Source organism: Lethenteron reissneri, chromosome 23, assembly GCF_015708825.2.
Source record: "Lethenteron reissneri isolate LAM-NWPU_2019-01 chromosome 23, ASM1570882v1, whole genome shotgun sequence".
In the NCBI taxonomy this organism is placed as follows: Eukaryota; Metazoa; Chordata; class Hyperoartia; order Petromyzontiformes; family Petromyzontidae; genus Lethenteron; species Lethenteron reissneri.
Genome location: NC_083801.1, coordinates 15,068,232 through 15,084,778, shown reverse-complemented (window position 1 = coordinate 15,084,778; position 16,547 = coordinate 15,068,232). Strand labels below are relative to the sequence as shown.

The following is a 16,547-nucleotide window of genomic DNA, read 5'->3' as shown; positions in this document are numbered from 1 at the left end:
GTGAGTAACTCATTGCGGTTGGCCCAGGGAACCTTTACTTTCTGCGCCCATACAATTTTAAGCAAATTTAGGGGCACCGCAATGTAACCTGTCCTGCGAGGGTCGGCCAATCTCTTGGCACCGGGAAACCGTGGGTCTCTCCCTCTAGGGGCCCTTCGGATTAAAACCCGATGTGCCAGACAATCCCCTGCCAGGACACTACGCGGGTGCGCTGCGTGCGGGTGTGTGTTTAGTGCGGGGGCCGGGAGGGAATCCCGGCGCATGCGGAGTTTCTCCGCGGTCTTGGCACCACACACTACGTCCCCCCATATGGTAAGCCATATGGGCATATGTGTGGCCTGTCATTCGTTTTCGCCTGACCAAAAACCCCTTACAGGCGCGATGGTACTCAATTCAGTTTATAGCGCACCGGAAACTGTAGAAGCCCAAGATGCTGCATCGTGCACACCCAATGCCGAATAATTATCCTAGTATAAAAAGTAGCTACATATGCTACGCTCCCCGTACTTTCAAGAGCCCCACGCTAAATGCTTTCAAGCTATCAATTCCGGTTAAGCGATTCTGCACTTGCTGTATTACTATGGTACTATACTGCCTTCAAATTTTATGAACGACTGGGTGTTTTAGGTTAGCGATTTGTCGTATTATCTGGACGTATAGAAAATGAAAAAAAATAATTACTTTACTATGCAAGTACATTTTTTAAAAATATTTGTGTTTTTATTTAGGTCCCCTTTATAACATATGCCACAGGCGCTGCACTAGCTTAATCCGGCACTGTACACACCCAGACGTTTTACTCCCATTCTTGTACAGGGACATTGAGTTGTCAGGCCCATATGGCGTACGGCCGTTTGAATACAGGAAACCAATTTTGTCTATTTGTTTGTGTTTCTCCCTTGTGATGGGACTTTGTGGGATGAACGTCGAGATTTACAGAGGTGACCAATACATTTTCAATGGGTATGCAATAAGGTAGGGCACTGACAAGGGGTTAACAGGTGTGTACACATCCATCCATCCATCATAGCTCCAGGATGGATACAAAACGACCCACCACTTTGTGGGAAGTCAACCGTTGGCCGTCTTTTTGTTCAGTCCCCTTATCATGGCAATATGGAATTTACAGCACTAGCCTAAGGGGCAGAGACACAAACTATTTATTCAAACAGCGCCAAGGCCTTTTTTTATTTGGCAGGAAAAACCCAAGCGGAGGATTGAGAATGCTGAAAATGTTGTGCTGAATCTCCCATCTACGGGTGCAGAGCCAAAGAGACATAACCGATCACAGGCTGCAACTTGCAGGTATGATTTGGAGACATTTCCCTGTCGTGCAGGAGATGTGCATTGAACATTTAACCTCAGTCAAGGCACCAACGCCACGCACATCAGCCGCCATTCAACACTTAAGTTGCGGTGACACAGCGCTTGTGCCAGGCTAGATGCAATTGAAGGCCACGAGGAGTGTCAAAGGTTATCTGGCAGGAGGTCCATTGACAGACTCAGGTGTTATGGGTTGACTCACCGAGATGACTAGCAGATGCAACACCTGTGCTCCCTACTGTGCCAACTTTGTTTTAACCGCCCGACGATCTAACAGTTGTTGTGAACGTTGCTCCTCTTCCCTCTGTTGTTGTTAGAGGAAGATTAATGAACCTCACTGCCCAGTCGCGTCCTTCACGAGCTTCCTCCACAGAGGCTGATCTTGACACTGCTGGTACCAGTCATTGGCAAGTTCACTCAGCTCCACATCCTCCTGTACCATATCAGCTCATCTCTATATAGCCCGTGGCGTACCCATTTAGGTTCCCCTAACTAGCCAAACAGAAGCTGCTTGGGCATGAGGCATATATGATCCAGCCAACGCAGCCTTGCTTTGCCGGAGGAGCTCACTGATGTGTCTGTATATTTGAAGGATCTGTGAGCTCCTCAAACAATACAAATTCAGGATGGATCGTAGAGAGGACAGTCTGAATGTTTAAAGACAGTGTAGGTGTTCCTGTAAAAGAGTCCACTTTTCGCAAGCATGAATAGAAGGCACAACTGTGGCCGAGACCTGTCAAGTGGCAGGCCGGGTAGCTTCCACACTGCAGTTGCACAGCCGAAGAATAGATGCCGGTCGACTGATTCGAAGAGACAACACATCCACACGAATAAAAAAGATCAACACATAGACATATACGTACTGTAAATGCAATGACAGAGCTCCCCCGTGTAACTTACATTGGCTGTTGAGGCAAGTGCTGTTAGTGGGCACCTATTAAAAGTTGTCTGCAATGCATATGAGGGGGTGATGTGGCCAGTCCCACATAAGGCACCTTTATCTCCAGTGTTGATGTCTACACACTCACGAGGTAAGTCGTAAATTATCTGCCGAGTTGATCTTTGGAAATCCCACGATAAGGACGATCATAAATGATGTTCGCCGTGGCTGGAGATTGAACCTATTGCCCGGGATCATCATCCATCGTGCAAACCACTGCACCACCGCTGATACAGAGACACACACGCGCAAAAACAAACTGACACATACACAGATACGCACGCTTTTTCCAGACCGCAAAGATTAATAAAAGGTGCCACCAGGCATGGTCATTCTTTGGTATTTTTTAAATCCCCAAAAGCCGTGCATTTCATTTCCATTGTCCCTCCTGTACATCGGTGTTCGATTAAATCTATTTGATTAGTTTCAGCAGGAAGGGCCCAACGAGCCGCTAGACTCTGCCCTCACCCGGCTTCAAAATAATATGGACGCAACATGCAGATAGAACCACGTGACACGTCCGATTGGATACTTATTTTAATAAAGTGACTATTTATACGTCTCTGCTCAAAACTCACGTATGCAAACATGATCACAAGCCACAGTGCACTATTTTTCTATTTTTTCTCGCATGCTTTTTACAAATTGTCTTCCAATATGCGCTGTTGTTGTCATGCTGTCACGAGAGAAGCAAATTCCCATTCAAAACTTTTTCAGTGAGCATTGTGACATGACATGGTGTTATTTGATGGCTTTTGGAAGATGACATACCAGAAATACCTTCAATTGCCTCGTATCTGTACCAGATGATATCATCCCACGTGCTATGTGACAATAAGTGCTTCGTTGCCTCGCGTGGCAGCCACACCAACTACGTTGTAATCCTGAAAGCTTGACACTATGCCAACGGTAAAACCAAATTTTAATGTTAGTTTTTTTAAAATCATGCAGCCACTGGGGCATGACTGAGACCAACAACTCGCTGTATTCGCCTACTTGGTTTAATCACAAGTGGCTGAAACCTAGTTTTGACCGCAGCGTCTCAACGGGACTGGTTCTGTGGTTCTGACACGGCCATATGAACCCCCCCCCCCGAATCACCAGGCCCCCCTCTAACAGAAACACTTCCTAGATCCCTTAATTTTCCCTTTATTCACACGAAGTGGCCCCGCACCTACTCACATGCCCCCCTACAGTTGTGCACTGACAAGTTAAAGTGGATTTGCAAAGGATTCGAGAATGGAGAACGTGCGTGAACTGAGGGGTACAGAGATCTCTGACTTCACTCGTGAATATTCGCCCCCCCCCCCCACCAGCATATGGCGTGCATGTACCACCTTTATACTGAATGTACATTGAATACTTAACAGTATACACGGGTTTTAATACCACATCAAGTGTTAATGAATAACTGCCGAAGTGAGTCATTCTTATGTACACCTCATCCAGAGGCACCATTCATTCAGTGCCAATGCTCTCCATGGCAACTCGTGAATTGTTTTATGGAAGGTGCGAAGTTCTCATCATAAGCTTAGCTATGCTAACATCACTGTGGTCATTATTCAAGACGCCTTTTCTTTTAGAATTGCTCTTTGTGTATAGTTTTACGTCCTTCCCCCCCACCTCAGGTTAGCACGGTTGGCTACGTACGGTGCGAAAGAAGTTCAACATACATTCGAATTGTGCTATCCAACGTCGTGTCTCGAGACAATGAACGTTCCACTTCGAGGTCTCTCAACGAGTGGTGCGCCACCCCGAGTTAGAGAGCCCCGGACAATGAAAGCAGTCTCGTCACTTCATTCCACTTCTTTATCCACACGAGAGGCAAACATTTTAATTCCCGGCAAAGGCGAACTCAACACGTAGTTTTTTTTTTCACAGCCAACCTTACAATTTAAAATTGGCCGAACCCTAAAAAAATATATTATGAACCTGCAATTTTTTGTTTCATTGTACATCAAAAACAAACCCAACAAATGAATTTGAAGCGGATTTTTATTTTGATGTGATTACTTTTTTGTTGAATTGTTGGTGAGCGGGCGGAGACCGGCAACTTGCTACAGGTGAAAGCCACTTTCACCACGGGTGCGTGAGACCTGGATTCAGGCCCAGGATCGCGGTATCTCTGACCCCGAGCCACACAACCACCTCGTTGTGTTTGTTTAATTCGGGTCCATCAGACGCTCATTTGCGTTTATTTCACCGATGTTTGTAAGACCAACGAGTCATCATTTCATGTTAGCTTTTATCCATCAATTTACTATTTTTACATTAATAATAATCTGTTATCGAGCCGTGCTCAATAAAATATTCCAAATATATTAAATTACCTCCTTGAGGTGAGTTATCAGTTTGCAATGGTTTAAGAAACATCTCCTCTATTTAACTTCATTTTACGCACATGATTGTTACCGGCTCGTGTCAATCGGGCCAAAAAAGAGCCAAGAGTGGTTTTCAGTGCAAATCAATATTGGACGCTGCTCATCTTTTATTCACAGCGCTGAACCAGTGGTGGAAATTCCACATTCCCATTGTAAATGTGAGTATATTTATAGGACAAACAATTTATCGACCACATAGGGCTGAACAGCTGAGTTAACCCCAACAAAGCGAAGGGCACACAAAGCATTGTGAGGTTCACAAAACGAATCGCCGTGACCAGGTTAAAGGAAGACACAACCCAATAAACAGCTCCTATCTTGTAGCTGCTCGCCTCGACTGAGTGTCTCTGGGCTGTCCCACATGAGTTTAAAATGTCATTGTTGGTAAAAATAATATATATACCTTTGTCGTGATGTTACTCCCATACGGTTTAATAATGCCAATGTAGCGACATCACTTTAATTCATTTCTACAAGAGCGATTTGATTTTTGAGTTACACCTGTAAAAGTTCACAGACACTTCTTTCAAATTTCAGCCTGTGGGGTTTTTATTGCAAATTAGACATCAGGATCAGAATGGTCCTCTGGATCAACTGGTCCTCATCATAGAAAAGTGGAATTTAGACCAGTAGTTCAGGGCTGTTACTCCCACGCTTGTTTGGGCAGGAAGACACTTTGACAATGAGAACTGGCAACCATGAGCATGTAATATTTATTCCATGATTAATATCATAAAGGCTAAAATAGAAACTGAGTAAAGGGGGTGACACGACCTCTAATATCTTGCCCTTTCATTAAACTTTTCTCCTTCTACATCAGTAAAATTTATACTTTCGCCACCAACATCATCATCTCAACCATCGACATCTGTCAGCCACCAACATCCAGAAAACAATATAAACCTCCCACTAACCGTCACCAACCTCCACAAACCACCAAGTGGTGCTGACTCGAATAGGGCCATTATGAGCCCGTGAAAGGCCCTCAGGATTAAACCCAAGATCTCAGCGGTGATGGCTCTGTGCCTCTGTCAAGGTCATTATGAACGCCCCTTTGAGACAACAAAAGACACCCGACCCTAGGTGTTAATCATGGGATCTCAGCAAGATGGTTGTCAACCCTCTGTTTGTGAAAGAGAATTCCAGACCCAGGACTCAAACCCCGGACCTCAGCAGCACTGACTCAGCATCTCAAACAACCATTATGAACTCTGTAAGCCAATGAGACACACCCATCTACAAAGCTCAAACACTGCACCTCGGTGGTTCATACTCAGTCTCTCTGACATGGCCATTAGAAACCCCTCCCATTTGTGTAACAGAGAGATATACGCCCAGCCCCGGGGCCTGAAGCTAGCAACCCTACCATGGTGTTTCAGCAGTTTTGACACAGCCACTGTGAACCTCCCCCTGTGAAACAACAATAGCCACCCAACCTTAAGAGCTCAAACTCATGCGCCTTGCAGTGCCAGCTCAGCATCTCAAACACCGCCATTATGGACAGCAAAAAGCTACTCAACCTCAGCGCTCAAACCCAGGATCTCTGCCGTGCCAGTTCTGGTTCCAACACGGCACCGTCAATATGGCCGCCCCGCCACCAGGCAGCAAGGACAGCCCCGGCACCAGGGATCAAACCGAGGCCCTCTCATCACGGCTGTCGGCTCAGTGCCCCTTCACACGACCGTGAGCCGCGCCGAGCTCTTGGCTTCCCCGGCAGAGAACTCGACGAGGCCGCTCATGGAGGCCCGCGGCTCAAACAGCGAGAGGCGGTAGACGGTGCCACGCGCCTCCATGTGGGCGCCACCGCTGCCGTCGCGGAGCCGCGTCCCGTTGAGGGCCCAGCGCGGGGGCCGCGCCGCGGGGCCCGAAAGCTCCAGCTCGAAGACGGCGGTGCCCGAGGACGGGACCCGAACGTCCTGCAGCCCGCGTGTCACCTGGAGCACTTGGTCTGCAGCGCAAAAGACGAGCGGCGCCCCAACGGTGAGGTCGTCGCGAGGGTTATTCGTCAACAGCGGCACCAATGTCAGCTTTAGCATTCTCGAAAACGGCTTCAGCAGCATCATGGACAGCAGCGTCATTAGCATGCCAAATACTCTTTCATTAAACTAAGCTAATCTATAAAAAAATATTAATTTTAACATCCATAATAGAAGTTTTTTTGGGTTAGTACGACGTTTCGCCAGTAATCACCAACCTCCACAAACCATGAAGCTAGTTGTAATTACTGGCGAAACATCGTACTCAAGATTGTAAATGTTGTGGCTTGGCTCTCCAACACACTGGTGTGCTGTACTAGTGACGAATTGGCCACGTTCTGTTTACGTGACAACCCTCACTAGTTGGCCGTGTCGGGTGGTGGCGGATTTTAACGACACATTCATATATTTACGCGATCTAACCCCAAAAAACCTATTATGGATTAATAGAAAAAATACCTTTAAATTACTCCATTAGGATCCAGCAGACACGGCAATCATCGCCCCCTACTGTGTAAATTTGGAAGAACCCTTCTGAACAAAAGAGTCATGGGACTCTCTCTCCAGGGTAAACAAGCACAATAATCGACAACAATAAAAACACTCAGAAACCTCCAACAACCGCCACCAACCTCCACAAAACATCAAATCGGTGCCGACTCGTGCCCAGCAACGGCAATTACAAGCCCACGAAACGCGATGCACACGGCGTGAAGTTCACGCGGTTGCTGGATAGACACGCGTGGCGCCAGGCAGCGCGTACCCTCGACGAGCAGCCGCGCCGACGACGAGGCCTCCCCGGCGCGGCACGTGTAGGAGCCCTCGTCGCTGAAGGCCGCCTCGACGATGACGAGCGTGCGGTACTCGCCCTGCGCGCCCATCTGGTAGCGCCCGCCCTCCGCCAGCTCGCGCCCGCCGTGCTGCCAGGAGACGCGGGCGGTGGCGCGCGACACGCGGCACTCGAGCACGGCGCGCCGGCCCACGATGGCGATCTTGTCGCGTAGAGGCTTTGTGATGCGGACCGGCAACTCTGGTCGCGCAAGATGGGGGTGGGGGTACCATCAGAGGCGTCGTTGTCGTCATCAACGCAAGACGCAATGGCAAAGTGTTTGTGACAACTTATGATCCATAATAGAGGTTTTTAGTTAGGTCGCGTAAATATATGAATGTGTCGTTAAAACCCACCACCACCAGAACACAGCCAACTAGTAAGGGTTGTCACGTAAAGAGAACGTGGCCAATTCGTCACTAGTACAGCACACCGGTGTGTTGGAGAACCAAGCCACAACATTTACAATCTGAGTACGACGTTTCACCAGGTAGTTACAACTAGCTTCATCAGGCGACAGCCAGATTTGTGGAGAAGTCCACCTGTTTCGTTCCTTATATAGAGGCATAGATGTGTGTATGATGCCAATGGTTCTGAGGCTATGCTTTTCGGTGGGCAAACTGAATAAGACTAGCTTGTGTTGGCACGCCACTGAATGCCCTCCACATTATAAACATGCATCTAGATGATTGGCTGCAACTTTAAAAGCTATCATGTGTGGCTAGATCGTCTCTGACAAGGAGCTAACAGCTCAGTGGGCTTTACAACTTTAACAGTAACGCTGGTCGCTGGCCGCATAACGTGTTGGGCCATTGGACCTGCGGCCTGCGATCAGCAGCTTGTGTAAACAAATATATAGAAAAAATAAAGGAGTCAAACAAACTTGAAATTAAATCATTTTCTTTCTACATACCTTTACCGAAAGAACCAAAGAGAGTCAAACAAAATAAAAAGTCAGCGGTTCCCCGAACCTCACCTCGGACGCGGAGCTGAGTCGTGCACTCGGCGCCCTCGGCGGAGAAGCCCACCTCCCCGGCGTCCTCGGCACGCACACACGCCAGCACCAGGCTGTGCCGCGTGCCTGTGGCACACGGGGGAACACGGTGAGCGCCGGTGCAAGTGCTCGCCCAAGCTGACGAACAACTTGAGCGCCGGCAAATCGGGGTGCTTCTGAACGACGTGTCCTTGGGCGAACAAAGCACGGTCACGCGGAAGAGACGTGCTGATGAATGCTAGGCGCAGGTGGACACGTGCGCTTGTGACTGTGCCCTTCGGTGAACATACCACTATGGATTCTTTGGGTTCACAAGATTGTAGAGTTTATCGACTCACGCTGCTATTCTATACATTTTGAAGATGCACACCAATATAGATTCACATCGCTCTGGCCATCATCGTCGGCCCTGGATGAAGGCCTCCTCCCCAAGCCGTCACTATCTCGATATCGCGATGCAACAACCCAACGAGCTATCGTACACGGGAGGATTGTATCACTTCAACAACCGTGAAAATAAATCGTTTGTGTGACCCTGAATCGTGACCCATGACTAGAGACCTCCAAAAAACATCCCAATACGTGACCCCAGATTGTGACGTTAAATAGTGACCCAGATCATGGGGTGGCGGGGAGCCGGCGAATCGACGCGCACCCTCATCTCGGATGCGGACGTTGTCTCCGGGCTTGAGTCGCGTCCCGTTGAGAGTCCACACGGCGCTCACCTCGTCGTGAGTGGTCTCACACTCAAACGAGGCAGCCTGCCCCTCCTCCACGTCGCACTCCGTCAACCGCTGCACCATGCGCACGTCGCGAGCTGTACCAGACGGTGAGGGGGGGGGGGGGGTGAGATGGGTGGGGTTATCGAAGGAGACGGTTGAGGTGGGTTTATGAAAGGGCTTCATATTAGACAGCCCGGCAGACACTCGGTGTGTCAATTCTTCAAGCCAAGGCCGTAATTATAAAATATGCTCAAAATGTCCCCCCCCAATATATTGCTATCAAATAGATTTCGGTTTATATGATTGTGGTTATGGTTGTACTTTATTAATCCCTAATCTCTGCCATTGCATACAATGAAACAAGAAAAGGTAAAAAAGAAAAAACAGAACAATGTAATACAATACACTATGAGACGTTATTGTAAAAAATAAATAAAAAGTCCATTCTATGTGTTAGTGATTTTTTTTTTTGGCAGGAAATTAGTTTTCAAATTTAGATTTTTTTTTCTGGGGGGGGGGGGACCCCCAGACCCCCTGGAAGATTTGGTCCCCCCCAATGTTGACTCCATGGCTACGGCCTTGCTTCAAGCTCTCGGTCAATCAGCCAGTCAGTCAGTCAAGTTGGTTAGTCAGGCAGTCGTGAGGAAAATCAGTCAAGCAGTCAGTCAATAAAGCAATTAATGAGCCAGGCAGTGTATTCGTCAGTCATTATGTTGGGATAATGTAATCGGCCTCTCTGTCAATCTGTCAGAATAGTTTCACTAATCAGCTGAGCAAGCAGTCAATCAATCAGGTCGCTCTCGCAAAAGAGGTTTGTAACCTCGAGGGTGTTTTACCTGGTTAAGTAAAGGTGAAATGAAAAAAAAATGAACGATAATTTATCGGTAAGTATTGAAGTCGTTCAATTCGTGTAAATTAGTCAAAATGTCAGTCAACATTTCAGTCGATGGGTAAACAAATTGAACATTCACTCAGTGTATCAATCTGTCTTTGTGTACAGGTATTCTTAGTAAACATAAGAGGTGTAGACTGTCACTCTGGCCAGCACCCGGCACTACAAAACAAACTCAAATGGTTGTTACAAACAGCCCAAACGGGTTTTCTCCACAGTGCATGGCTGGCAATAGGAAGCGGTGGCACAATCGTGAGCACACTGCACGATGAACCCGGTGACCAAGGTTCGATTCCCAGCCACGGCTAACAAGAAGAGTGATATCTGAAACAACCCTATACTGGGCCTCCACCCATCACCAACCCGCAATGGGGGTCAAATAGGCCCCATTGCTGATACGGAGGTCTTCATCCAGCAGCGGACTAACGAAGTCTGTATATTATCATTAAAGAGTGGGTAGACTGAATATTGTTCCACTATTGTGTTCTTGCGTATGGCAGTACGTTCAGGGGCTAAATGCCAATCAATGTTGAGGTCTGCTGGCCACGAGAGGGCTTCAGAGGAGCGAGTTCGTGCAGTGTTGCTGTTCCTCCTCATACTCCAGTGGGTTACTATCGGGTCCCCGGTTTGGGTTGCATGGCCACATTAATACACTCATCTCTCTGAAGACACGTGTCCCCGAATGAACTTCAGGACGAACAACTTCTGGTTATTTAAAGCCCAATTTGCACAGGACTCGCCCTCACTTTACTGTGAACTTCGCCCACAACTCGACAAGTATAAACAGGCTCCACTGTGTGCAGATTCTATGGAGGAAGCGGTACCTTTCAAGATTTAAACTATAAACACATTTTTTTTATTTTAACAGGAAAGGCCCACTGAGCTGTTTAGCTCTTTTTTAGAAGCGACCTGACCACAAATGATAGCTGAACAAAGTGGCTTATGACGTGGAAATTTATAGCAACCAAATACTCTAAATGCATGTTTCTAAATATGGAGGGAAAAACCGGGGGACCCGGAAAAAAATCCACGGGACCACGGGGAGAACATGCAAACTCCAAACATACAGCATTCGTCAGGGTTGGGATCGAACCCACAACCTCCTGTATACCAGGCAAGGTGGTTAACATCTCGCCACCATGGTACTCTCAATCCCTCAACACGACCGTCTCGAATTCATAAACTAACAAATAAGTGAATTAATTCTGTTGACAATTGTTGATAAACGGACGAATCAAATAAAGAATGATTTAACAATGAATGATCGTTTGGATATATTCCTGAATGAATGGATTAAATAAAAGATTTATGATTATATTCATTAACATATGGATGGGTCAGTTGATGATTTAAGTAATAATTGGAAGTATGAATGGAGTTATTTATGTAAATGCACGAAGACATGAATGGTTGATTTAATAATGGATTAACCAACAAAAACTAATTATTAATATACGAGTACGATTGACTGAACGACTCACTGAAATGTATGACTGAGTGAATGACTGAGGAATGACTGAGTGTGAGTGAAAGACGAGATGAGTGACTGAATGAATGAATGACTGAGTGAGTGACTAAATGAGCATCTGAGTGAATGAGTGAATGACGGACTGAATGAGCATCTGAGTGAATGAGTGAATGACGGAGTGTATGACTGACTGAATAAGTAACTGAGTGTATGAGTGAATGACTGAGTGTATGAGTGAATGACTGAGTGAATGACCAAGTGAGTGACTGAGTGAATGACTCAGTATACGAGTGAATGACGGACCGTGCACACGCAGCGCTGCCTCGGTGCGTGCGTCGCCCGTGACCACGCACGCGTAGATCCCCGAGTCGGCGTGCTCGCACCGCGGCACGAGCAGCGAGCGCCGTGGGCCCTGGGACATGAGGCGGCACCGGCCGCCCGGCTTCACCTCCTCTCCGTCCTGCTCCCCCACAAAGACAAGTGTCCCCCATATAGCCTTGACACACTGTCGGGGCAAGTGCTGCTAGCGATCACCTGTGAAGGCCGGCACGGCACACGAGGGGGTGGGTGGCCAGCGTCAGGCCCGGCCGCCTTTGCCTCCCCTTGTGGCGAGGTTTACAAACTGCACCGGGTACCCATTTGAGGCTGGGTCGACCTAGAGGAGGCCCAGGACCGATTCATATAACCGTCACTGGTGTTGGCCTTGAGTAGGAATCGAACTCAGGTAACCGGAATCGTAGTGCAGCGTGTGCAGCGTGATAACCGCAACACTACTGCTACCCCCCACACACAGCCTGTGTCATATGCACAGGCCATTGAGGCAAGCACCGTTAGTGAGCACCTATTAAAGCAGGTGCAGCGTGAAAGGAGGCGGTGTCACCGCTAGCCCCTTGCCCAGCCGACTCTGTATCCCCAGTGCTTATGTTTTCCTACAGACAGCACCAGGTACACATCTTTGGATGAGCTGACCTCGGGGAGGCCCAGGACGAGTTCAGATAAAACTCACAGCTGATATCAGCCTGGGCCCCGGATTCGTAGTGCAGTGCCCTACCCACTGTACCACCCCTCCCCACATATCGGTCTTGGCTAGGAGCCACGAGGCTAAGGCCGAGGTTGAGGTTATGAGCCGCAATTCAAGGCCCACATCAAGTGTTGGAGTCCCTTAGGTAGAGGGCCAGTGTCAAGGCCGGTGCCTCTTAGCCAAGTCCTTTGTCACCAGATCTGAGAATATTCCCTCGAGCTGCCATCGAGCATCTAAGTACCGCCACACATGCCACCAACATCAATCGCCACTGGGTGGCGGTGTTGTCTCCACGCCGTTTGTGCCAGGCAAGGTGCGCGCGCACACCTTGTACCACTTGACGTCGGCGAACTCGCGCGACACCTCGCACTCGAGGGTGACACGTGACTTCTCGGGTGCGCGCGTCTCCTCCAGCTCACGGACGAACCTCACGGGCGGCTCTGTGCATCACACGCCACCCGCAACGGGGCAGCAGGGTTAACCACAACCCACGGCAACCGCAACGGGATAACCACAACCCACGGCAACCGTAGAGGCAGCAGGGTTAACCACAACCCACGGCAACCCTAGAGTCAGTAGGGTTAACCACAACCCACGGCAACCGCAACGGGTTAACCACAACCCACGGCAACCGCAAAGAGTCAGCAGGGTTAACCACAACCCACGGCAACCGCAGAGTCAGCAGGGTTAACCACAACCCACTGCAACCACAATCCACTGGCCACCACTGGGCCCACTACAAGGGACCATTGATTGGTGACCACAGAAAACGAAACGATAGGCCGTGGGCTTAATTTCAGCTGAGCGTGTCTGGGTCGGACAGCCAAAAATATTTTCGCAGCCAGCACACCACATCCAGTGTACCTCTCGGTATGAATGTATGAATGTATGTATGCACGTTGAACTTCTTTCGCACCGTGCGTAGCCAACTGCGCTAATCGAAGGTGCGACTGCGCTAATCGGAGGCGCGAGCTGTGGTTATTCGTCACAGGTGTCCACCAGCTATCAGTGAGTCGACGTTTGGGTAGACACAAAGACGGTAGGCGGGCACACCCGTCGATTGGCAGACACGGACGGACACCCCGTCAGCCGGCAGACGACGCGACCGCCGCCCCTCGCACCTCTGACCGTGAGCCTCGCCGAGCAGTGCACCCCCTCGGCCTGGAAGGAGACGAGGCCCGAGTCGTGGAGCGAGAGCGCCGCGAGTGTGAGGCTGTGCTCCGCGCCGCACGCCGCCACGCGGCACAGGGGCCCCGGAGACACGGGCGCCGCGTCGCGGAACCACTGGCCCGGCACGTCGGCGTGAGAGAGGCGCAGCGAGAACGTGGCCGTGCCGCGCTCCGTCGCCTCCACAGCGCTCGGAGCCTGCACCAGGCGCACCTGGCGAGCTGCGGCGGGGCACAGCACGGCGGTGGGGGGAGGAGGGGGGGGGGAGCACAGTGGCGTGGCTATTGGTGAGTGCGCCACCGAAGGTGCGACCGCGCCGGAGGAGGCCGTGCGGTCGGAGAGAGAGAGGCCCAGGCACTGAAGAAGAGAGAGGCCCGGGTGCCAGGCAATGAAGAGGGGGGACGAGGAGGGACATTGGACAGGGAGATGCTCGATTTAAAGCTTTCGTGACTGCAGGGATTCATCTTCTTGGTTTTTTCGGTAAAGTCACGTAGAAGGGAAATAATAAAAAAATAAACATAAAACATAATAAAATACAATTTTCACGACGTTTCGGCCACAATGCAAGCAGCCGTCCTCAGGTGAAGAACAGGGCTGTCAGACGCTGTCTTTCCGACAGACCTGTTCTTCACCTGATGACGGCTGCTTGCGTTGTGGCCGAAACGTCGTGAGAATTGTATTTTATTATGTTTTATTTTTATTATTTTAATATTTCCCTTCTACGTGACTTTACCGAAAGAACCAAGAAGAGGGAGAGGCCCATTTTATTCCTTGCACCGGGGCCCGCGACAAACATATTACGCTGCTGAAGGAGCGCCGAGCCACTTGACTGCATTCGGTTATCCCTGGTCATCTCATCTCGGCCACAATCAGTAACCCGCATATCTCCTCATCTCATCTAGGCTCCACTGTAATCGCTAATTATGCTCATCTCAGATGTAATCAGCAACTCTGCTCATCTCGTTTCATCTCAGCTTTAATCAGTAATCCTGCTCATCTCAGCCATAATCAGCAATCCTGTTCATATCTCAACTAATCAGTAATGCTGCTCATCTCATCTCAGCTGTAGTCGGTGAGGTTGCTCATCTCGGCTGTGACCTGTCACCCCGCCCGACCGCCGCCGCCGCCCGCCACGTACGCTCCACGCTGAGCCGCGCCTGCGTGCGCTCGTGGAGGCTCTCGCAGGAGTAGACGCCGCGGTCCGAGAAGCTGACGGAGCGCACGGTGAGCGAGCGCAGCGGTCCGTGCGCGCGCAGCTCGGCGCGCTCGGCCCCGGGGTTCAGCAGCACGCCGTTGCGTGCCCAGCGCACCTCGGCCTGCGCTCGCGACAGCTCCACGGTGAACACCACGTCGTCACCCTCCTCCGCCGCCGTCGCCTCCAGCCCGCGCACGAACGACACGGGGGCCTCTGCACAGACGAGCTCGCGCGCGAGCGCAGATGTGAACGGACGGCGGGTGTGCGTGTGACGCACAGATGTGTACAAAAGACAAAAATCTCCCGTATAGGTTTATAAGGGTGTTGGGGCAAGTGCTATTAGCGAGCACCTATGAAGGCCGGCATGGCGCACTAAGGGGCTGGGTGGCCGGCACCACGCCCGGCTGCCTTTGTGTCCTAAGTGGCGATGTTCACACACCGCACCAGGTACTCGTTTGAGGCCGAGTCGACCGTGCGGCTGCCCGGGCCCTCACCTTGCACGCGGAGCTGGGCCCGCGTCTCCGCTCCGTCGGCCAGTGCCGCCACCTCGCCGGCGTCGAGCGCCGTGACGGCGCGCAGGAGCAGCGAGCGAGCGGCGCCATCCTCGTGCAGCGACGCGCGGCCCCCGGCCTCCAACGCGGCGCCACGCAGCTCCCAGCGCACAGCCGCGTCGGCCGGCAAGACCGAGCAGCGGAACGTCGCGTCCTCGCCCTCCAGCACCGTGAGCCCGTGCAGCTCCGACACGAACTCCACGGGACGAGGAACTGCACGGGCACACGGAGTCACGGGGTCAGGGGTGAGGGGGAGAAGGCAGGGCGTGGAGATTTTAAGGGTAAGGGGTGATGGGGCAGGAGAGTAGGGGAATGAGATGGTAAGTGGACGTGGAGGGCGAGTGACTGTCGTGGTGGTGATGGTTATGGATGGTGGATTAGGAGAGTATGAGGGTGAGTGGTGGTGAGGATTAGTGGCGTTCGAAAACCGCAGGTTGAGTTGGCAATGGTGGTGGTGGTGGTGATGATGATATAATAGTAGGGTGAGTGTATGTGGTGGTAGTGGTGATGGAGAGGATTGGTGGGTAGGACAATAAGAGAATGAGTGGTGGTGAAGAAGAGTGGTATTGAAAGACAGGAGGGTGAAAGTTCGTGGACACAGTGGTGAGAGTTATTGGAGTAGGTGAGTGGGAAAGTGATTGGCCATGAAGGCGGTGGCTTTTGGAGTGACATTGTTGACTATGGTGGGGTTCCCAAATATCTGGGAGGCTTAACCAGGACACATGGTAAGCTGGCAGCGCTTCCTTGAATGCCTGACAGTGTCAGCCAATCGCAAGCTTCTGCTGATGCTATGGGTTGAGGGTTGGAGGTGAGAGAACTGCAGGCTGCCACCACACGGCGCCTTTCCGCAGCTCCACCCGGCAGCTCCATGAGCGTGGCGAGGCGCTAACGGCACTGACGGTGAGCCACGGCTGAATTGAAACCGAGACAAAATGTGCGTGTGTTTATTTTTTACTTAAAGTTTCAAGACACTGGGATAGCATTGTGCCAGTTTTGTAGGCGTGCTACATGTGCGCCTACACGCATGGATGCACAGAGACACAAAGACCCCCCGTATATTCTACATTTGAAGCTTTCGTGACTGCAGG

At 50.5% G+C, this 16,547-nt stretch overlaps 1 protein-coding gene across 1 annotated transcript in view; it reads right to left on the bottom strand.

The window, feature by feature from the left end:
- Positions 1-2,665: 2,665 nt before the first annotated feature.
- Positions 2,666-16,547, bottom strand: part of OBSL1 (obscurin like cytoskeletal adaptor 1) — a 35,909-nt gene continuing 22,027 nt past the window's right edge. The window contains exons 14-22 of the mRNA XM_061557404.1: positions 15,403-15,672; positions 14,852-15,121; positions 13,668-13,934; positions 12,874-12,986; positions 11,829-11,985; positions 9,099-9,260; positions 8,426-8,530; positions 7,384-7,650; positions 2,666-6,592 (exon numbers count right to left, since the gene is read on the bottom strand). Coding sequence (XP_061413388.1) covers positions 6,318-6,592; positions 7,384-7,650; positions 8,426-8,530; positions 9,099-9,260; positions 11,829-11,985; positions 12,874-12,986; positions 13,668-13,934; positions 14,852-15,121; positions 15,403-15,672 — 1,886 coding nt within the window. The 3' untranslated portion in view covers positions 2,666-6,317. The remainder of the gene's footprint in view (positions 6,593-7,383; positions 7,651-8,425; positions 8,531-9,098; positions 9,261-11,828; positions 11,986-12,873; positions 12,987-13,667; positions 13,935-14,851; positions 15,122-15,402; positions 15,673-16,547) is intronic.